The sequence below is a fragment of the Ixodes scapularis genome, unplaced genomic scaffold, assembly GCF_016920785.2.
Source record: "Ixodes scapularis isolate PalLabHiFi unplaced genomic scaffold, ASM1692078v2 PGA_scaffold9__187_contigs__length_104089568, whole genome shotgun sequence".
NCBI lineage: Eukaryota > Metazoa > Arthropoda > Arachnida > Ixodida > Ixodidae > Ixodes > Ixodes scapularis.
Genome location: NW_024609884.1, coordinates 31,701,469 through 31,725,534, shown reverse-complemented (window position 1 = coordinate 31,725,534; position 24,066 = coordinate 31,701,469). Strand labels below are relative to the sequence as shown.

At 44.0% G+C, this 24,066-nt stretch overlaps 1 protein-coding gene across 2 annotated transcripts in view; it reads right to left on the bottom strand.

Moving 5' to 3' along the window:
• Positions 1–24,066, bottom strand: part of LOC8034362 (dnaJ homolog subfamily C member 7) — a 97,309-nt gene that overhangs the window by 1,823 nt on the left and 71,420 nt on the right. For both annotated transcript variants that reach the window (XM_029968491.4, XM_040498565.2), the window contains exons 2-8: positions 21,730–21,818; positions 12,603–12,916; positions 9,599–9,717; positions 9,297–9,450; positions 4,174–4,338; positions 3,764–3,855; positions 1,674–1,747 (exon numbers count right to left, since the gene is read on the bottom strand). In XM_029968491.4, coding sequence (XP_029824351.1) covers positions 1,674–1,747; positions 3,764–3,855; positions 4,174–4,338; positions 9,297–9,450; positions 9,599–9,717; positions 12,603–12,916; positions 21,730–21,818 — 1,007 coding nt within the window. The remainder of the gene's footprint in view (positions 1–1,673; positions 1,748–3,763; positions 3,856–4,173; positions 4,339–9,296; positions 9,451–9,598; positions 9,718–12,602; positions 12,917–21,729; positions 21,819–24,066) is intronic.

Genomic DNA, 24,066 nt, shown 5'->3' with positions numbered 1-24,066 from the left:
TTAAATATCTGAAGTTTATGTTTTTATTAATAAATGTAAATGCATGTGGTTTGGTGAAAACACGTACATCCGCTGGCAACACGGCCGCAACGCTCGGTTTTTCTGCGTGATTTCGTTCCCGTAATGGTCGAATCATGTGCTCCGCTGCTTTCCTCACCGAGTCGCTTCAAAACGTGCTTTTTTAAAGGCACGTTTGGGCGTCAGGTGCGAGAGGTCATGATGAATGTCTACTTTCAAATTCAGCAGGAGACTCCGGCCACGTTGTACCGCGAATCCGTAGCAAACAAGAAAGTGTCTGGCCCACTACAATTCACTGATACGCGGCGAAATCGGGGCACCCCTTTACCTGCCGCATATTAAACGCCGAGAAGCTGGTTGAAAGGACTATGCCTCGAGCCCTGGTTTATCCAGACAATACAAGGAAGCATCAACAGCCGGGTCATCGGGCACCTTGCAACGTTTATTTACATCTCGAAACTATGCCCAAATGCCGAACAGGTAGGAAAGCTCGGACGCAGATGCCAGCGGCCAGCCTACGTACTGACATCCCCTGTGACTAAATTTAAGAACGTGAAAGGGCACTTTTTAAACCTGTAGCAGACAATACAGTTGATAAACCCGTAGCAGACGAGATACTCGGCGAGCGCGGGCGACCAGCGGCGCAGCGGAGTGATACAAAAGTGCAGGCGAGATTGCATGACCTATTGCCAGTGTGTGATTGGCTCCGGCCACACGTAGCTTTGGCTGCGTTCGGACGGAAGCTGAAACGAAGTATAGTAGCCGAGTCCAGGCGGCAGTAGGAACATGGGGGACATGGGGTTCAGGGTTATGTCCGACTAGCTATTATAGATCAGCTTGGACTGAACTATCTTATCATAAATCACCATAATCGCAGTGAAAGGAATTTACAGTAAGAAGAATTTCATTTTAAACCTAAAAAAGCATAACCTAATTTTTTTTTAGTTGATTTCGAAAGGTTATTTTTAGGTGTAACAACATTTAGCAACTTTCCCCACAGAGGAGGCCCACATGTCTTCGAGTATTTCCCCTTTCTCTGGACCTCAATATAAGAACACCTAAAGAGTATTTTCAGAACGTCATTCATTTTCGCTACATAGTTATCAATTATTTTCAGTACTGCAGTGTAAACAAACAGGCAGAGGTTCGGACGCTTTCATGAAAAAAACATTAGTTAAAATTACGAAGATTAGGAAGGCTGATGCTATCAAAAAAATAAATTATTTTTTTTTACAAAATGTTTTTTAGACACTGAAGACACTCAGACACTTCAGCTACAGCAAAGAAAAATGTGTACTGTATTAGATTTTTTAGCAATACACTGAGAAGCAATTTAGTGTGTTGCTGATGCTACTGGAATTTCCTTCCACATGTAGCACCTCCACCCAAGTTTTTATGACATAAGGTCTCAAACATAGCTATTACGGTGCAATGCTACATTGCACTCCATCAGCGACAGACTATCAATGTTCTGGAGACTAATTCACAAAACATTTGTACAATGTCAGCAGTCCATCCCACACTAGATGCAATGGACACAGCCAGAGAAGAGGAAGACAGACAGACACCTCTACATACACATGGGTGACAAAGGATTCAAAAGGTTTACTTGCATGCCGTTGTATTTATGACATGTTTTGCACTCTTAGGCATACCTCTAGTGCGATCTTTCCGCCAGATGCGCTCGTAATCCCGAACAGCCTCTTCATACATTTCCAAGTCCATGTAGCTATAAGAACACAACACAAATGTACAAATTAAACAAATGTCTTTGCAAACAAAAATGAGAGGTACTAGCCCAGAGGGTGGCAAAAGCTTACCTATACCATGAAACAGCGGTTCTCAAACTGTGGTCCGCAGACCCCTGGGGTCCTCAAAAGCGTTCATAAAGGTTTGCGCCAAAAAAAAAAAAAAAAAAAAAGTTAAATAAAACAGTTTTTCTATGCTATCACAAGAGGCCCCTGAAGCGGAATGTACTTGGGGTCTCCAAACAGCCTCCGAGGGGGTCAGGGGGTCCGTGACGGCCAAAAGTTTGAGAACCGCTGGTGCAAACATGGAATTACTTTTGCGCTATATTGCCTTAGTGCATCTGACTCCATTCAGTTCAGATTGTGATAGGGTTTGCACAGGTGTGCTTTCGTGGCGCATGACTTTATATGTGGCGCGTAACATTTCAGATGCCCCACTTTACTGGACGAATACCTCCCCTAGTAACAAGAAATATGATATCTAAGAAAACCTAAATATTTTCAAATATTTTCCCGCATTCTCATGCTTTGGGCATTTTGCCAATAGTACTCACTAGAGCCGGTGGTTACTTACATGACATACGACGGGTGTACCAGATTGGTTTACACTTAATTTTTTTGCTGCAGATACCGGCCACTTAGAGGTCGGTAGATATGTCCACTCTCTCGACATATTCCCCCCCTGGAGCCGAACGCACTTGCACCACCCCACCGGTGTGGCAGCCTTTCCATGCCCTGCCGGAACCACATTTTGGAAGTGCATCACACCCACGCCCAGACAGCTGCTTCCAGCTCAGTGACCGTAAAATAGCATCCTCGCAAGGATTTTTTCACGACTCTGAACAGGTGATAACAGCCGAGGGCCAGATCAGGGCATACATATGCGGGACCAAGCACCCGACAGGTTGTGCAATGCGCCAAAAAGATGACCGATCCCGTCCAGGCACAGATTAATCATGGCGTCGTGTGCGTTTACGTGAGGCCATGATTGGCCAGTGCCTTGATCAGGTTAGGCTACAGGTATTCTAGTGTGCATTCCACCAAAAAAAACAATTGCGAACGATGACCTGCACCATTTCAAAACAATAGAATTCTAAGCAGACAATTTTCGCTCTATGTTGGCATATGCGATTGATGAAGTAGCCCCACAAATTTCTTTCAGATTGATGAAGTAGTTAAAAAGTATACCTTTCCAGGTAGTGTTCCCTCTTATATTTCGTTTCACGATAACTGGGCAAACTGTGGAAGCAGCGGCCCCCGCGACCCAATAAGGGCATCGGAGCAAGGCATATGAGAACAGTCCATGGTCAAGGCCACGAAGGCCTTGTTACCACCACAACAACAGCGTTGTTTGCGACAAAAAGTAGGTCAAGGCTTTTTCTTTCAATGGCAATTCAACTAGCGCGATTGCATCTCTAGCGACACTACGCTACATGACACGAAAGAAAGATGGAGACATGTTACTTTTCAATAATACTGAATTTGGATCAAGCTCTTTCGGAGAACAAGGCGGCTTTTGAACAATGTTTGAATGATTGCAGCCCTGTAATCGACCGCTTCCACTCAAAACATTGTCCTGGCATTAGCTACCGCCACAGATTTGCGTGTACATTGAGCGTATGGCTGTCTCATGAACTGTCCCCAAAGAGCTCGCTACTCTAGTGCACGGCAGAGTTGCGGCAACGGATGTTCATCCGAAGTTGGTTGGTTTCTCAACAGACGTCTCTTCGCCAGCGGACGACAGCCAGATCCTCTGGGCTTTGCATTTAGCGCAGTGACACAAACGCTCCTGTGACGTGAGGTCACATGCCTCGCCCCGACGCTCTTATTGGGTCGCGGGGCCGTAGCCTCCACAGTTCGCCAAGTTATAATAAAACGGAGTACAAAATGATCTACACTGCGGGGAAAATTTCATTTTAACAACTTGCTCTAAACTCGGGTGGGGAGGCAAGTGACAGAATTAGAATCAATCGAGCATTAGCGATCCTCATGCATACCTTTTCGCTCGTCGTAGGTGAGCCTTCATGTAATTTTCGTTCAAGCTGATGGCGGTAGTGCAGTCTTCAACTGCTTGGTTGAGCTGGTTGATCTGGTGAGACAAAAAGTAGGATATGAACAACTGTATACATTTTGAACATAGAAATAAATGAAAAACTGTGTTCAGCAAGCATATTGTGCTCCATTTTTTATGAGTAAACTAAAACTCAGCAGTAATAAGGTTTCAAGCCATTCCCAAGTGTAGAATTTGACATCCTTAATTATTTCTTACAAAATCCACTCAAGACTTTTAGCCATAAAAAAGTGGAAATAGGTCAGTTTATTCCCCATCCAGGTAAGCAGGAGCATGAAAATTTAGAATATGCTGAAATAGGGAAACCAGCAAACAGCAAAGGAACGAAAGAAGCACCTTTGAGCAAACTGTTGCCCGGTTGAAATAGAGCTTAGAGTTGGCCAACCGGTTGCCAGGGTCTACGCCAAGAGCACTGGTGTAGATGTTGTAAGCCTCTTGGTAGTTGCCAGCATTGAAGGCTTCATTGCCCTCATCTTTCTTGGCCTTGAGCATGCGGGCTTTCTGAGGAACGAGAAGGCATTTTGTGATCAGAGTACTGCCAAGTTTCATTCCTATCACATCTTTCATGATGCAGCAAGTAAGTAAACCTCAAACATAGCGTGAAATCAGTAATACTGTCAAGCCCTAAACAACTCTACTCGGCTGTCCAGAGATCAAATATTTTTTCCAATTGTCTCCAAAAAGACAACCTACAGAATCATCATCTGAATGGGAAGAGAACCGGTCCCCAGTTTCCTTTTCGCCATTCCCTCTCACACTGCTCTTCCCAAAGAGGAAGGAGTAATTGAGGGACAGTTCCAACCTTTCTGGTTGCTCATCGGCCTTTAAACTTGCATGTACTGCCTTCATATCCTTTAAACCATGGGTTCTGAACTGGGATCTTAAGAAGCCAAATGTTCCCCAAGCTCCCAAATTTCATAAACCATCCCTGCTTTCAAGTGAAGTGCTATTTCAGTTTAAGCATTTTAGCAGATAGGAGCCATTCACTGACCATAACCATGTGCCAAACGCTCCTAGTCTATACATTAGTCTACAAGCAGTCTTGGGCAGTAACTAGTTATATTAACACGTTACCGGTAACTAGTTACTTTTTTCAGTAACTCGTTACTGCTTAGTGACAATAACTTGGAACTGTAACGGGGTTCCTATTTCTTTTAAAGTTGTTTTAAACCACCAAATCGTCTCTCAACTTGTGAGAGTCCCAAGTCCTGATACGAGAAGGGCATAGCAAAAATTGCTGCAGAAACCGTCTGGAACATGGGGAAAAAAATAAAAATAAACTAAATTTTGGGGGACCATGCTTGGCCAAGCTGGTCCAGCCAAGTGGGACGATGGGGACGTTTCTGTCCCTACCTGCCGTGTATGGTACATCGTCCACACCGCACGCAGTTGTAACAAAGCGCGGCATCTCTAAAGCGTTTTTCTTTTCTTGGTATGGCGGAGGGAGAAAGTGATTTTTGCAGAAGTCTGTTTTTGGCGATTGACGCCCCAAATGCCAGCAGGCTTACGGCACAACCGATTTTCCGAACCTCGTCTTCTTGCCGCCAAGCATATGTTTCATTCCCCTCCAATTTCCATTGTTCAAATCCTAGATGCACTCTTGCGGGGTCTCGACTTTAGACATATTTTCTCTCCCTTCCCTTTTTTTGCAACCCGAATACCGGCCTTGCCTCCCGTCACCCACTTGTTGTCCCATCTCAAGCCCAGTCACTTGAGAAAGAGTATTCGCTCGAAACGTCTGTGTCATTCTGCTTATTTCTATGTTTTCTTGAAATTGAAAGACCGGGATCAGGGACACTTGGCATCAGTTGATTTATAGATATTCATGTTGTGGGTTTTCCGGGTGGTGAGATGAAGGGAGCACAAACATGTTCGATCTGGTTAGGAAGTGGAGGAAAAAAAGATTGCAACAGCCGATTGGAATTTTACACGCAGTGGTCGTTTGTACCTTGATCAGTGCTTAGTTTGCACTGAATTTGCACGGAGGAATGTTGCCGCAACATTACTCTCCAAATTTTCAAGAGAAGCTTCGCGTTTCATGAAAGATTGTGTGCACGCAGTAGAAAAGGATTCGACCGACGAGCGGATAGGAGCGGCATAAGAAACAAATCTACAAAGCCGATTGCAAGGTGTTACTTATATTATTAATTACTTCACATTTGCACGATCTTTAATGCTTCCGTCCCATTTCGCCTCATCAAAGAAATCTGAAATTAGAACTGAGCTATTGTAAACTCGCATCATCATTGGATATACAGTGCAATCCACTTATAGCGATACCACATATAACGATGTACCGCTTATAACCATCAGTTTCTAGATCAAACTATCAGTTTCTAGTTCAGATACAGTAAAACCTCGTTAATTCACCCCCCGCTAATTTGGATATTCGGATAATTTGTGAACTGCCGATCCGGTCCCGTCAAACGTATGTATTAGTCAATGGCAGCAAACGCTCATTAATTTGCAAACGTATGTATTAGTCAATGGCAGCAAACGCTCATTAATTTGGAGGGAATGCGGCGCAGTATGGTTAATTCGGACGAATTCGGCAGGTGGCGCTAGCTACTGTCCGTTCCTAAGGGTATGACCGCTATCTATCCAAGGTGCACACATTGTTTTTCCAGTTTTCCCATGGTTCTTTGCTCTTCTGGTTCTCCGTGTTTCGCACCAGTTTTGCTCTGTATTGCTGTGCTGCAGCGCGTTACTCTCCTGGCATGGAAACGACAGAAGCATAGCTGCAACGGAAAAAGGGTAGCACAAGTGACCGGCGACCGGAATGGCAAAATCGCGACACGCAAGGCTATTGTTCCCGATCGTGCCGATAGCGATAGAGTCACGTTTTATGTCTCAACGTGGGGATCCTAAAGCCCGCCATTTTAACAGCTATCTTATCCCTCAATTTTTCGCCAGCCACCCCCGCGTTGAAAAATGCAACGTGACTGGCACACTCACTATCGGCACGCTCGGGAAAAATAGCACCAAGTGTCGCTATTTCGCCGCTCCGATTATTGGTCAGTTGTGCTACTCGTTTTCCGTTGCAGCTGTACTAGGCTAAGAATTTAGCGACCAAAGTGGAAATACTGAGGGCCTTGAAGGACGGCGTCTCTTGACAAGTGATGGAAAGTTACGACGTCAAGAGAAGCAGTTTGGCCACGTAGGTGAAAATTGAGGGCGATATCGAGAGCGAGAAGTTCAATGCGAAAAGAAAGCGGCCTTAGAAGGTAGTGCACCTGAAACTAGAAGAGGGCTTGCTGTGCGATCTTGTCAGCGCACGGGATGCGTAGCTCTGACAGTGCGAGTGCGGTGGAGCACTCGACCGCGCTAAGAAGAGTTGCTATCTCCGCCCAAGTGTCGTCCAGAAAGCAGGCGGTAATAACATATTTCTTCTCAAAATAAAGGTATGTCACAGGGAAACATTTTCACGCAGTTTTCTTTGTCCTTTCGATATTTCGAGTTTCGGATAATTCTGACATTTCTGCCGGTCCCATGAGATCCAAATTAACGAGGTTTTACTGTATAACAATGATTGTTTTAAACGATTGAATTTTCAGGCTTTTTCATTGTCGTTATAAGTGGATTGCACTGTACACAAGATCTAGACATGTGCTGTTGTATTCGTATATACCTTATGGTGGTCACGCCTATTTTAAAGTTCTTCATGGATCATCAGAAAGTATCTGCTAAGTTAAAATATTAAAAAAACTAGTCGCCTGTAACTTTGCAAAGGAAGGAACAATAAATTCTTTATCATATAGTGGATTTACTCGGATACTGCCTTAAATTATCATCTTATTCAAGGAGCTATTCATGGTAAAAAAATGTAAATAACCAAACATGTTAACACTCTCAAAAATATGAAAGTTAGACAAAAAGGACGGACAATACAGACATTTTTCGACTTTCAACACATAGAGGTCTTTATTGTCAGGCCGACAAGTAACGAGCTGCAGAAGATTTTCTTTTTGTCTAACTCTTTCGTGTTTTTTAATCTATTACTGATCCAAGTTTATGTTAATACTGATTATTAAGAAGACATGCATTCCTTGTGATCAAAAAGTTTGAGATCTACTGCTTTAAAGGGATACTGAAAAGCAGCCATTGGAGAGTGCGACAAGTCTCGGAAGATCAAGCGCCTCCAGCGCGTTTGTGACGTCGCGTTTCCCTTCACTGGCAAGGCTACAACTAGGCTGTAGTCTCACCGTCTCACCTCCACTCCCTTTCTATTCCCCAGCTGCATGAGTTTAATAGACGTGGGAGAGAAAGGAAATCTGGTGCGGCCAAGTTTGACAGCCTATGCATGCTCGCAGCTCAGCACCATACTTCCGCGGAGCGGCGCTGCTTTTTGGGTAAGGCAGACATAACAACTTTGGGAACATGCACTAGGAGCAATGTGTTTATCATTTTATTATTTTAAACAAAGTTTGGGTGTCTTTTTGAAACAAAATTTGACATCTTTTTGGTGTTGCCCCAACACAGTTGACATTTGGACACTAAAACAGGCATTAAAATCTAGTTTCAATACCCCTTTCAACCACAGAGCTTCAAAATTCCTTTATGCATTAATGTACCATGCTTTGTACTAAGCTCCCCCACGGAATGCTAGAAGCAGAATCTTTATGAGTACACACATGACATGGGACGATGGCATGGAAAGAAGGAGGATGATGCGGAGTGATTAGTGGCATAAATTATGATACTACACATTTGCAAACAGAGGGCCACCACACGTCACCACAAGAACGGAATGCAATGAGCTCAATACTGGAGTCAAAAGCACAGTTGTGGTTAGCATTGCAAGTGTCATGCTCTTCAAGAAAAAGACATATCAGCAACCCCCCTTATATCACCTCCTCGGGAAGTAACTGAATCAGCACGAAAATCCAAGCTTCCACTACTGCAGGCTAAATTTACACTTGTCAGTTGTTACTCCATAGAAGTTGCTCATAGTATCAAAAATGGTACACCATAACAATTACCGTATTTACTCGAGTAATAGCCGCACCACTTATGAACAAGGCCCTTGCATCTGTTTTCCCGCAGAGCACATAGTAACATAGCGAATAACTAGATCGACAGCATGATTCTGCATACAAATGAAATCTTCACAAACGGTATCTTCGCGCAAAGACGTTATCTCCGTCCTGTAAACCGCTAGAATCATGCTGCCGATAGCGGTGATTGGCGAGCCACATGCTCCATGGAAAAGCCAACCCTCAGGTTTTCTTCATAAACAGTGCGGCTATTACTCGGGTAAATACGGTAGTTAAATGTTCAACCATCTACAAGTACTCGTGATACACAATTTAATTCACCCATTTCCCAGCCCCTTTGCAAGTCTTCAAAATTAGAGCAACTATTTTGGATTACGTAATATGGCCTGATTGTGTAAATGCAGGCTATACACAAAAGCACGTTCAATTTTTTTTCCTCTCGCTTCGACAAAACATGGGACTTACTCTGTATGCCGATACTGCTTTGGAGTGATCGGGGGCCAGTCTCAGCACATGCTGAAAGTGTTGCAGGGCCTTCTCAATGTTATCCTCATAGTAGAAGCAGAGGCCTCGCACATACATTGCGTCTGCATTCGTTGGTTCTGAGCACATGATTTCGCTGCAAACAGATGTGCCAAGCAATCAGCTGCTATGAACGGCTCACGCCTTCACTGACTCTCCAGCTGTGTAGCTTTAGAGTCCAGCTCATTTTACTGGGAATTTGGCAATAGAGGTGATAACTGCTACAGAAGAAGAAGGGTACCTACTTTGCTATTAGGCGTGCCTCTGGGATCTTCTTGAGGAGTGCAAGAGACTCTGCCTTCAGGAGCTTGACTTTTGTGCAGCCGGGGGCTTGCTGCAGTGCACGATCCATGCAGTAGATCACCTGGAAAGAGGAGGGCTCGTCTGTTATACACCTTTTCTACAAGGGTGCAGCCATCTTGAATGCTGTCACTTCTGGTATGCGTTAAAACATTGTTTTGATCTCTCCACGCCGCTGGAAGGTGTTCACAAAAAATCTGCGATTTTCACACATTTTTGGTTTGCCTCACCTATATTTTCTCGCATATTTCAGGTTGAAATGCCTTATTATTATTTTTTTTTTTTCGTACCACATACCAGATATTGAACCCATGCGACTGAGAACGAAAGGAAGCGAAAAACGTCCATACTGAGGTACCACCAAAAAGAAAATAGTGAAATTAGATCCAACCTCAACTTAATGCTTCTTTTTAATTCTTAGCACACCGTAAAATCCCACATTAACGCCTGCCCCAGAAAGATACTCCATCCAGTTTTTTGGGGCTGAATATCCATAACAAACATTCCGAAACATGATGGCAACCCTTGTGATCAGCTGCATGGCCAACGAGTGACGCAACATTTGTATGGCGGTACTGCAAAACGTACGACTGGCCTAGTTGCAAGAGCAGTTCCGATCAGTCAGGTAAGATGCTACAGCTGTTTTACTGTTTTCTTTCGTAGATATCGAACATGTATAGCAAATGTTAGTACAGTAAACTCTCACTTGAGCGAACGTCGGTTTAACGAATATGTAAGAACAAGGAAGCTAGAAAAAAAAAAAAATCCCTGGCGGTTTTTCTACGCATTCTATGCAAAAATGTTTCAGTCAAATGAATTAACGAATTTCGGATTAGCGAATATTTCAGTTCAACGAATTTGATCGGTGGACCCAGGATTAGTTTTGCAATCAGTTCAACAAAGTTTTGCGCTCTGTAGCACTGGCATAGCCAATGTTCGCCACGCCGCTGCCTCTACAGTGGCGGCGTATCATCGCTGGTGTTTACAGCGCTGCTGAGGCAAAGCGGCGGTGCAGTAGACGAAAATGAACCACGTAGTGTGGTCGTTTTTTCCTTGTCATCCGTTCCCTTCGGCCATCTTAGTTTTGAGTAACAACGGCAGGAAGGCAGTTTGTGCGCCCACTTTCGTAATGAGTATGACGAAACGGAAGTGGTTGTCTCTATCAGACAAACTCAAAATCCTTCAGCGTCTGGACAACAGTCAAAGGCAAGTGGACGTTGCAAAGGACTGAGATTTCAACGTCGACGTTGTCAACGATAGTGAAGCAAAAGTCAACGCTTGAAGGAGAAACTGCGCTTAATCCTAACAGGAAACGACTCTGCACGGGATATTTTAAACCAGTGGACAATGCCATGCGGTATGGCTTCGTCAAAGCAACAAGCTGTGCATAGTTGTAAACCTGAGACTGGGGAACGGACAAGGGACAAAACACAGAACGACACGGACGAAGTCTCAATGTGCCAGAGGAAGTGCAAAAAAACATACTCTCTGGACAGCTTTGTTACTTCATGCACTTTAAGAGCGCAGGTGCAAATGAAATTTTTTTTTTTTTTTTTTTTTTTCAAAATGAAAAACGCAGCAACATAACTGTTATGCACTTTGTATATATCAATGTACACGACTCCATAAATTGCATTTCACACTTTAGGCCCTATATATGCTGTGCCCTATACTGTTTCATATTCTAGTGGATATATTCAGATTAGTGAACTTTCAATTAAGTTAACTACTTCCTTGGGTCCCTTGAAGTACACTCAATTGAGAGTTTACTGTACACATTCATGAACACAGGCTGAGAACGAGCCCCCACTTATCTCTTATCTTTTGAGAAGAACTACAATCTTGGTGGTGTGCAATGCATGTTGCAAAAGCATTGGGGAAGCTTATTGTAAGCTCGCACTGAGCACAAACTGGCAAAACTATGACCACCAGTAAATGCCAGCTTTGACACCACGAAGCGTTTGAGCGAGCAGGGAGCCAATAATCTTTCTGCCCGATCACCAAAGAGAACTTATAACCTACGGCTGATAAAACATACAATAACAAGCAGAAATCGTTCGCTAGGATGGCCGAAAACGCAGTAGAAAAACACAACGAAAGAAGTAGCAGTACAAACAAAAAACCTGCCTGAAAATGAAGATGACATCAGGGCACAAGGTTGCTTGACAAAAAGCCAACCCACTAAATGCCTGCCGAGAAGCTGGCAGTAGCAAGTTTAATATTGGTTTCAGAATGGATCGCATTCGCCCATTAGCATCATATTTTGGCAGTGCTCGCATTAAGTCTCCGTATATCTATAGCAGTCATTTACTTTGGTTCAACTTTCATCTGTGTCTACCAGGCTAGAGTCAGAGTCCGAGGCACGGGTATTTGAGAAGGCAGAAACCCAGTGCCGCGAGCTGAGTTCACGATAACAAAAGACAAGCAGCCAAAGTTGAAGGAAGTTTGTTGGCTCAGTAACAGGATGACTCCGTATGATTGCGACGTTTGACCTAACCTTCATCTCCTCAGTTCGTGGCGCTCTACAACCCTACAACCCAGCGCCCCCCCCTACAATTTGTTTGCCTCTAAACTAGTCATCCAATAAAAACCATGCACCTGCAAAAAAAAAAAAAAAAAAAAAAAAAAAAAAAGCTTTTTGCATTTTATGGTTGCATTTTCTATAAGTGTACACTGACACGCTGTTCACAAGCAAGTCAGCATTAGGCCATACTGGATGCGGGCACTGTGTGTGTGCAGAAACTAGATTCACATGAAATTAAGTTTCTGTGCACGTGCCGTGCCGGAAACAGTGCCACTGCAGCGGTGTGAAGTCAGGGCCGCGTGTTGGTGTATATGCATGGACCGTGGTCACACAGAGCGGGACAGACAGGCGACGGGTTTGGTGTGCCCGCAATTTCCTTCGTGTTGTGAGCTTTGGGCGGGAGCCCCGGGCAGGTAGTCAGTCACCTTGGCGTAATCCTGGTTCTCGTAGGCCTTGTCTCCTTCGGTGAGGAAGTGCTGCAGGATCTCGATGGTCTTTAGCTCGCGTGGCAGTGCCACGTTGGCCGGCTCGAGTTCCTTGAGGCGCTGCACGCTGCGCATGGCCGCTGTGGGGTCCCCCAGCGCCAGGTGGCACTTGGCTTCCCGCAGGTGGCCCTTGGCATTGCCGGGGTCCAGCCGCGATGCCTGCCGACAATCTTCCAGTGCTGTCTGGTACTGGCCCAGCATCATGAGACATGCTGCCCGGTTTGTGTAGTAGGCCACGTTGCTTCCGTCCAGTTCTGGAACACAGACAGACACAAACCCCCTTCGAGATGTGCACTGCAAAAACGCAGATGATAGGAATATCATACGCGTTTTCACATCGCCTTTTGCACAAGAGGAAATTTTTCCTCACTCCCAAACTTCACACGTGCTTTAGTCTTCTTAAAATTGACTACATTAGGGGTTTTCGACAATGCTGAGCAAGTTCTAACAAAAAACATATGTTTACTTTTACTAAGCTTAAGAGACAGGACAACTGGGACAGTTGGTATGGGTTCATCTTGAAACAGCACAAAAGTCGGACCCTTGATTTTGTGCTCAACGTGTTGAGCACGAAATCAAGGGCTTGCGGTTCACATTTTGAGACCCCTAAGGACCGGACAATCCAGTTTTTGGATCTCTGCGTAGATGTGAGCAAAAGCCACGTGTGCTGCTGGCATCACCCTAGAACTTCAAATATAACAAACTTCCCCGATTTTAGATCGGGGCACTTTAAGCTCGTCAAAAAAGACATTGCTGAAACATGTATCCATTCATCGGTAAACAAATACCGCTTCCACGGAGTGGAAAGAAGCCTTTACACCCGGGTCGGGAGACTAAAAGACGCAGGTTACCCAGAGTCGATAATCACCTCGGCCATGTAAACAACAGCAAAAAGTATTAAAGGGGAGTTGCGGGGCCAAGTTACGAAACAAAGTAAAGAAGTATGCGACAGTAGTCACTGCATGTCGCACGGTTTTAAAAGAGCCGCCCCAAGATATAGGGTAGATGTAGTGCTTCTGGCACGTAACAAGTTGAGCAGAATATGCTCCGCTGTGGAAGAACGCGCAAACACAAAGGAAAGAAAGGAAGAGCAGATGCGGCATCAAACACCACATAGAGTTTGTACCATGCAAAAAGAGTTGTATACCAAATACCCTTCTCGTGCGGGAAGGTGTACATCGGGCAAACGGGGAGATGCCTCAACATTCGCCTCCGGGTGCACTGTAGTTCGTTAACAGGAACCGCATGCTCACATTTGGCATTGCACGGCCGTGACTGCCCATACACACCTTTACTAGAAATTGCCATTGTGTTGTATAAACATAGGATCCAAAAGGCTTGGGAGATAGTAGAGGCTTAGAATAAAAGAAGAGGGTCCAACCTGCATGAGTCAAGCTTCCTTGACATTGATGGACAGTGAGGTAGAATTGTATAACTGATAGCACCCAATTCTGTGATACACAGGCACCATTCCATCATGATTAGAATGTCATGTGTTTTTTTTGGGGTTTTTTGCGGTTTATATCTTTATCTAGAATAAACCAACACTCCATACTTTAGGCGTGTCATAAAAAAAAGTTTGGCAGAAACATTGTGATAAAGTTTAAGGTTTCTTGAAAACTAGGATAAACATAAAAAACAACATAAGCTTATAATTGTGGTCAGACCTCAGAATACAGTAGTTGTGAGAATCTAACATAAATTGGTAGAGATATAGCAGAGAAATGTTCAAGACCAGCTTCTCTCCTTAGGTAGTACTAGACATTTTATCCAGCTTTGTGATTGAACATGCATTGAACTTATATACTGAAATGGAATGTTTTTTTCTGATGCTGTCCCAATGCCAAACACAGCTTTGTGATTGAACATGCATTGAACTTATATACTGAAATGGAATGTTTTTTTCTGATGCTGTCCCAACGCCAAACAAATTTCATTGAAAGCTGCTTTTTCCTTTTTGAACACTTTAGACTTAAAATATGTTAAAAAAAAAAAAAAAAAGTTGTGAAAGCTTCATTAATGTGGTCTCTGCAGTTGAGTTACACGTCAAGGGGTACATAATATAAGGAGATAACCGTCACAATAAGTCAATTAAATTTTTTTTCTTTTTAAATTAAGCATAGAATTATTGAAGAGAAAGATATAGTTCCTATCAAGCTTGCTGAGCGTCATTGAAAACCTCTAATTAAGTCAATTTTAGAAAGACTTGGGATGAGTGGGAAGCGTGGTGGTGCGCTATAGTTAGCACTCGTGCAACGGGCGCACTTTTGGCGGTGCAAAAACTCCAATCTTGAGAGACAGAAAAACAGCTTGGGCCCGTTTTGCACTCCTAGTTTTGCGCCTGTTGTACAAGTGATAATTTTAGCAAACCACAGTGCCTCCCACTTGCCACAAATCTTTCTAAAATTCACTTATTTAGTGGTTTCAAACAACCAGGGTTTCTACCACTTTTTTTTTTTTTTTTTTTTTCAAATTCTCTAACTTTTTCGTGTTTTCTTTAACTTTTTTAAATTCCCTGACCCATACCTGGGAACAACTACTGACACCAAAATGCAGCAGATTATAGATACAGTATTTACAACGTAAAATATTTTAAGTAAGATAAGCAACTACCTCACTCTTGAAGATGTTTAGAATACACCCTTGACCAGGGCTTACTGTTTCAGGGAGTTAATTTCTTCGTCAAAACGAGAAGCCTGCAACTGTGATTCCTTTGTGACCCTTTGCTTCTTTTGTTGAAGCTCCTTGACTAGAGTGGCCACTCTCTTCTTTCTTTTGGCTTCTGATGCATCGAAACTCTCTTGCCTCTTTCTTTGTAGCTCCTCCTTCCATTGGGCATTGGCACCATAAACCATTTGCACCATCCTGTTCGTAAGATCACCTTTGGCCACCGCTCCCATTGCGGAGACTCCATCATACACGACTCTTTGTGCTATCAGTGACTCTTCCTTTAGGTTTTCGACGAGGCACTCTTTGTTCACTGAGAATACCCGTTCTGCAGCTGTATTGCCATGAAACAAGCAGAGAAATAGCTCGACAAACGAAAATAGCTCAAACGAGAGGGCGCCCAACCTCTGCTCTTTCCTGTCAAAATCCTTCAACAGAGCTAGGTGAGCATATCTCTATATAGGAACGGTGGGCCTGCTCCGCTTCCAAGCCAGTCATCCATTGGTGCTCTGTTAGCACCTCCAGTGCAATGCACAGCTGTTTCTCACCAACCTCTGGAGACAACGCACTAGCCGGATCCAAGCAGCTTGCACCTCTTGTCAACTTGCATTTCAAAGGTGACCTTTCCATCACTTTTTGTGAACACCTCTTCACGAAGGAAACAGTCTTTTTTTGAAGCTGAGCACAGTCAGTTGCGATGGTTTCTGGACAAACCCAATGTCAAACGCAGCAGCTGCAATAATGTCGGGCTTCTCCAAGTCGATCCAAAGCAGCTTGGAAGATGTGTTGGCAGCTTGTAGGATATCTTTCTTGGCGACTCTAAACAGCAGTGACCGTAAGAGGCAATCCAATGCAGGGGCAAGGAAGGGAAGCAATGGGTTTGTCTGTGTGGAACTCAGCCAGAAGTTTCTCGAGTTCTTCAGAAATCGAGAGCATAAAGGCAAATTTCACTGGCAGCTTCTGGCCACCTACTGCCTTTTGAACAGTGCTGTAGCTAGCACCCATGCTGTCTTTTTTTTTTTTTTTTCTTCCTTTGAGCATTTTACAAACTTAACCAAGTTTGGAATAACCTCAAGCGCTCTCGAGATCACCTTGCTATTCTCAAGCCACTTTACTGAGCAAAACTTTAACGGAAACAGAGCACTTCCCATGAAGTGGACGTAGTCTGCACGACATGCTGACACGCACTTGAACAGGTTATATATAGCTCTCATGAAGAAACACTACCAGATCCCGGTGCGTCGCAGCGTGACCTATCTTGAACGCACCACTGACGACGTGGAGTCCACAGCTTCCAATGTCCAGGATCTGGTCATTGGTGTCGGAAGCTGCAAGTTCTTTGAGCGACCTCAGAAACTTCAAATTTACGTTGGGTCCATCCATTGACACTTGTAGTATCTTTGCCTTTCTTGCAAGCAGATAAGACGTCTGCTGCGCAGGTGTGCCCCAGAAAACACCAAGTTAGGTAGCACGTTTTTACAGTGGCATCAGTTTGGTCCCAGTACCTGATTAGTACATCCCTTTGTTTTCTCTGGGTTACTTTGTTCAATGACTCATCAAAAGTAACCACCAGATATGGAATGAGAGAGGCTTGCCAGCACCTTCTCTTGAAAGTATGGACCGATACCACGACATAAGGTGTATCTCACTTTGTCTTTTCCAAGCTGCATTTTTCTGGTGGTCTCGCACGTGGGGAGCATCTACGGAAATGGCGAGGCAGACGCTGCCGCTAAACGGAAAGATCCAAGAGTCATTATAGTGTTTAAGCACTACATGATCTTGGCCTTTGTGACTTCATTCTTCAATAAAAAAGCCTCCCACTGACGTCTTCACAGAGGGGCTAAGAGCTTTCGTGACGGTGGTTTGCTGATCGCCGGAGCAATACAAGCACTAGCGCTACCTCCGGAGAAAACGCCCATTGCTGTCACGGAAGTAGAGTCCATATTTGTCGCAGTCTTGAAAAATTATATGATTGGGGCCTGGAAAACGTTTTGCAGAGATTTTATAGCGGCTTGATGTTTCTTACCCTCAATATAACTAGTAATCGCCCTTTTCGCCATGTTGCTCAGGGAGAGCTTCTTGCAGCACATTGTGCAGTGAGCATTATTTGAATCATTTTGAACGGGCCAAATCCAACCTGCATTCGTGGATATGTCAGGGTTTGTCCAGTCGAGGTTGAAAGAGCAATTCTTCGATAGTGACCATAGTCACTTTCACATATCTCCACTTCAGGGAAATAACACAATAGAATAGAAAGTCCAAGCCAAAGCCACAAACGTACGTGGCAAAGCTCGTAGAGCGCAGGCGTCCAGTTGCGTTTATGAAAAGCACGAAAACACCATATCTGATGAACTAATGGATCGCTAGGAGCGCGCCTCTCAGAGGGTAGATGAACGACGGCTGTTCTGAGTGAGTGGTGACTCGCGCCCCTAGTATTGGTTAGAGTAACTGTTTCTCCTGCGTCATGATAACGCCAGAGCGTACTAGAGCGACACCACCCGACTAGAATCACGAACCAAGCAAAATAGCCGCGGCTACTCCGCTTCACTAGTAACTCTTTAGCCGCCATAATTTAGTGTTGCTACTCAAGAGTCATAGCTTACTAGGTGGCTCTAGAGAGTACTAGAAGAAAGAGGCGCCGCCAGCTTCACACATGTTCTCATGTGAAGTGCAACGTGTAAAAAGAGGCGCGACACGACTCGCCCAAGCTGATGGGCGGGTCGCGTCACGCCTAGGGTGCCTTCAAGAGTCGCACCTGGTTCAAGGCGTTAGCAGCACCCTCCAGCGTTCGCACTGCGGCTGGCTCACGGCGTGTGCAGCTGCTTGTAGAGGCGTTTGTCAGCGTTTGCAACAGCCGCGCTCCGTGTCGCGTCCCAAGCTAGCTCGATTGCAGTGCTGCCACACCAACCTTCAACACTCAGCATTCAGCGCTTTTACCGGACCCGGCGGCTCGTCTTGCTCAGACGTTTCTAGTCCACTCTAACAATGCGCAGACGTCGCGCCACCGCACTTGACTGCACTCGTGGCTACGTCTGCCTATGCCTACTGCTTCTAGCAGGAGCTGGCGAGCTTAGGATAAATTCCCTGACTTAGGCAATCTTTTCGGAAATTTCCCTGACAATTCCCCAACTATTCAGGGTGTCTTAAAATTCCCTGACAAATCCCGGTCGGTAGACACCCTAATGACACTCAGCAAGCTTCTGATTGGAACCATACTTCCATCTTCAATAATTGACAATTAATTAACAAATTTTTGTGAATTAGCCGACTTATCCTGACGATTATTCCCCTATATTATGTCCCTCTGGCCATATCAGTCAACTGAACCGCCCACATTAGTGCAGCTTTCTTTTTAAAAAAAATCTGTGAAGCCTAAAATGCACCCTGTATATAGACCAGCACGCGGCGCTGATGCGACGCTGCTGTGGTGGCGCTGCTTTTGGCATGGCGCATGCACAGACGCTCCACTTGACGCGAATCTGGTTCCTGCGCACACGCAGTGCTCACACCTTGGGTGGACCTGCGTGCCTGCCCACACCTCGTTAGGGCTTGTTTGTAAACAGCGCCTTGGCCTACAGATTCCACTCTCTATCTGAGCATTTTTTTTTTTTTTTTTTTTTTTACTTTGGGTTATGTTTAGGTCTAAGATGTTAAACTGTGGGAATCAAATTATTTGAATAGGTATTTAAAGATGTATTTATATTTCAATGCTTTTCTTAAAAGAATAATTGCATTATCAATTAAATATATTTTTTAAGTATTTTGTTTTTGTATAACAATACATTTTGCTCTTTTTTAGCATTTTGCCCATCCCTGCTTCAGTATCAAAACACTACCTCTCCTCCTTGTAAAAAGCACAAATGGTATGGTTTTCCCCAGGGGTGGCCAAACTGTGGCTCGCGAGCCACATGCGGCTCTTCGCGGTTTCAAATGCGGCTCGCGGCTCCCTGGTAAGCGTGCCCCCTTCCCCTCCTGTATCCCAAAACAGAAACAATTCTAGAATTAAAAAAAAAAAAAATCTTACAATTTAGGCAGTTTTGTACTACACTACGCAAATACAGCTGGACTGCTTCTTGACGCATAGATGTCAAATGACCTTGTTCCCTTTATTGTTCTCGAAAATATCGAACCGTATACGCATAACGGGCGCCAGGGGCAGTGGCTGACTAGCGAATCATGCCTTCACTTTTGCTTAGCGGTTGAAGAAACATTCTGCTGCTAAGTGTTATTTGTTGTAATCGACAATTATACTTGTCCCCTTTAAAAGGGAATGTTCCTGCCATATAGTTTCTTGTGAAAAGTAAATACCACGCCCCTCCCGCTCCTTTTTTCAAGGCAAAAGTCTCAAGGCTGATTCACACTCTTGCAACCGAGTACTACTCAGAGAGACGAGACCTGTTGAAACCTCTTAAAATTTCTTAGGACGAGGGAACACACTGGCATTCTGGCGCCATCTATGCAGTGATACTGGAACTGCATTTCAGAAGAGTGAAGGTTTTTGTGGGATTTCAGAGGTCAGATGTGCGTAATACCTATAAGAAAGGCTTGTTTATAAGGTTGACAAAAGTTATTCAGTTAAGAAAGAAAGGATAATACGCGAGAGAAATAGAAAATATGCCAGACCGCCAAGTTTACACTGCTACCCAACAGACAGCGCCAGTGTGTCCTCTCGTTGTAAGAGGTTTCAAGGAACCCAGTTCTAAAGCGCCATTCACACTCTTGCAACCGAGTAAGACAGAGAGAGACCAGACCGGATTTTAAGCCTTTTGCAACTTCTTAGGACCAGATGCGCTGCAGCGGAGCTTGTCCTAAGAGATTGCGAAAGGCTTAAAAACAGGTCTGGTCTCTCTCGGTCTTACTCGGTCGCAAGAGTGTGAACGGGCCTTAAGAGGTCGCAAGAGTGTGAAGGGGCCTTTACTTGTTCCATTACGCGAAAAAGCGATGGCGTTGTACCCGAAAGATGGTCACACCAATACGTCATCAAGCATGTGCCTCAGAAATAAAACACAAAGAAAAGCACAGCAATGCAAACGCTTCCTCACAGAAGCCGCCATGAAGCAGGCGGGGTTCGCCGCGCCTGCGCAGTGACGAAGCGTGATGTCAACGCCAGAGCGCATTGTGAAAAAGGAAGATGTGGCGCGCTGCTTGCAGTATTTTGCCCGCGGCTCTAACCCCGTATCACTCTGGCGACCGCTGGTCTATCCTAAAAACAGAAACTATGGCTAGTATAATCACATATGCAGATTGACTGTCATCATGAGCCAGAAATACAATGACCTGTTGTCCTCAAGGGGGTCCACCAGATAAATACCTCTACGTCAATTATTCAATATATAAAATACATTGTTTTTGCATGTTTTATTTATTAATTTTTTTGAGGGGTGGGGGAGGGGAGGGAAAAAAAAAAGGGGGGGAACTAAAAAAAAGGGGAACTAAAAAATCTGGGCTTTATTTTTATACATTTTTGGGGTCTCAAACATGTGGTCCGCGACTTGCTGGGACGCGGCCCGCAGGCAACCAGCTAAGATTCCTGGATCCCATGTCTCGAGCGCTAGAATGGCTTGCGCCATAATGATCTCATCACACCGATTCATTTTTGCCTAAAGCAGCTCAGCTCTTTTAACATATTCACATAGTCTATACTTATATGTGTTCATTTGCTACTATTTGCTAACGGACCTCAGCTGCGTGAACTCCCGAACAGCAGGAACAACTGCCAAAGATAAAGCTACGAGCTCAAGATCCTCGCCTTCAAAAAAAATATCGCTATTAAAAGACAAGTATTTGTTCAGAGTGTTGTAATAGAAAGTGTCAGGAAAGCAAGAACTGTCAAATTAACTGATTGTTTTTTCTTTTAGTCATGTTGAGCTTAGTGAATTCCCGAGTGAATTGAGCAACAGGAATAACAGTGTACCTGCTCTCTAGTTCTATTAAAAATGCCAGCATGTTAGCAGGGTGGTGTCATTTTAATTCTTGTTATCACATTAGGTCAGGGCCCAAAGTAGTCATATAAACAAATCAAACCTAAAGATGTCACTGGAAAAACTGAGTTTAGAAAAAAAAAACATGGAGCATAAGACCTTCTTTTAAATCTTTTGACCTCCCCCCCTCCCCCTTATTACGTTGGCCCTCGACCTTTCCGGTGTGGGCTATCTGGCCCCGCACTCAAACGAGTTTGAGACCACTGATATATCTGCACTGATGGATATTTTACCAGTGAAAATTCTCATAATTTTTAGGTTTTAATAGAAAACATGGAATGTTGCCCATAGTATACCCTAGTAGGTAGGTAATCTCTTCCAAACACAATTCAAATCTAGTAAAAGTACAAATTTAGTGCACTTTTACTTTAGGTACATATTCAAGTAAAGCGTGATCATTGAAGACAAAGCACACTGACCGATAGCTTCTGTATACAGTTTGATGGCATCTTCATATTTCTTTTGTTTGTACAGTTCATTCCCTTCTTCCTTCTTTGCCTCAGCCAATCTGGAAAGACAACAAAGAGGACAACCAGGTGAATACAGCACAGTCAAATGAACCTTTAATACAAAGCTTCATAAAAACAAAACGGGGATTGCAGTGTGCTTGTAAAGGATTTTGTGAAGAGCTTGTAAAGGGCTGTTAGTGTGAACATGACATTGGCACTTCACTGTGGCAGACACCATGTTTTTCAAACTAGGTAGGTTAATATCAGCACTTCCCACCACACTAGACTCAATGATGGCCTTTCTATTTTAACAGAAAAAAACAGTGATCGCTTGTTTGTGCTATCTGTCCTTTGCGGATTGATTCGAAGTTCACCATGTAGTTCAGTTGGCAAAAAAACTTTCTCCCCCTTTGCTCTATGTATATTTTGCATTTTACAACAACAATGACCAGCTGGTGTGTAGTGCTACAGTGAGCTCATCTTTTCTAGGGGAAGTCCAATTTGAGTGGACACATGCCAAACGGTGGCTGAAATGTGTTACAGAAGCCAATAGGGAAACATTTCTCCAAACCACTGTGGAGTGGGTAATTTTAGGTAGATTGACCAAAGGTCAACTGGTCAATATTTTTATTTTACTTAATATTTTGCTATGTCATTGCCAAATCAATAATATAATGGAACCCATAAATATTTTCACCAAGAAAAAGAATCTTGAGACACGAAAAATAGTAGAACATGAGGAGGTGAGCACTTGCATTTACATGCCCTGACAGAATGGTTATGTTTGTTAGTGAATAACTTAACTATCAATATGAAAAGAAGTCAAACATGTTTGCATGTAAGATGTTACAAAGAATAATAATTGTTAATTTTGTTTTGTGTATTTTTATATATATAAAAAAAAAAAGATAAAACAAGGAACTTTGAGTGACCGACCGTCTGCAAACTTTGAAGGCCAGTATCTTATAAAAAAAAATCAAGTCACAAAGATGAAATATTCATAGCATATTTTACTTACAAATACAAAATGATGCAATATTAAGTATGTATATTGTGTGTGGTTGCCGAAATATTAGTATATTAACACATGGCAACGTGGGAAGCTGCATTGGGCTGCCCAGAATAAACACTTTTGCCGTCGACAACAAAAACAATACAAGGGCTGGGGGTCAATCAAAATACAACCAGTGAATTTAACATTGAAGATCTTTAAGGGCCCGTAAATGTTTTTGGAGATTATGGGCAATCCAGAATTTCAAGGAGGTACAGAGTATACCTCCTAACCGAATTAATCAAATCTGTACAAAAGAAGCATACAAAGAGAACCTTCTCCATAGAATAAAAGTACAGAATATGTTGTCCAATATCTCTAGAAAAATATTATTCATATTCCAATTTTCCGCGCTTCCAAACGACCATGCTGTAAAAATTATGAAAGCACTAAAATAAAAACGATTAAAAAACACTTAAGGAATAAACGGTTACATAGCTAAGGTTGAAGCTTGGGCTAGTTGGTTTGACATTTTTAAAGGGTTAAACCAGCGCAAACGACGAGGGATGACAAGCGGAAGGACACATACACAGCGCTGTGTATGTGTCCTTCTGCTTCTCGGCACTTGAGGACCGTAGTTGATGGCAATGGTTCACTGTGCACAATAAATACAAGAGGTTCCACGCCGTGAAGTGCTGCCAAATTTCACGATTCCGACAAACAATCGCGCCTCCTCCAGAAACGTTCCTCCCTGGCACATCTGACAAAAACCAAGGATGAATAAGTGCTTTGCATATGCAAAGCACACAAGTTAGCGGCGTAAACCGCTCTCGCATGCCAAGATGCCGCAGAAACAAATAAAAATGTTCGGCCCACGCGCCATGTAAAAACGGAACCCCGTCGACAACTCCGTGCGATACAAATGTCAGCGCAACGAGTTTACCGACCACACGCGGCGACCGAAAAGGGGAAAGAAGGTACGTAAAGTGGATTGGAGGAGGCAGCTCACGGCAAACGAACCAGAGCAACCGTGGGCGAAGTTCCGTTTAATAATTTCAACGCTCATCTTTTACGCAAGGTCGACCCACGCTTCGAGGCTGTACCTGGCAGAGAGTCGGGCAGCCCCACACGGCGGCCAAGGTTCTTCCATTACGGAAATACCCCCGCCGGAATCGGAGAGACCACCGGCGCGAACGGACCGATGCCGGTGCAGACACCGGCTTCAGGAGGCCGTGAGAAATTCCCGCCCAAAGTCTGCGCCGCACCAACACGCTAATAGTAAAATGGTCGTATAACCAGGACGAGTGCTGCGAGTG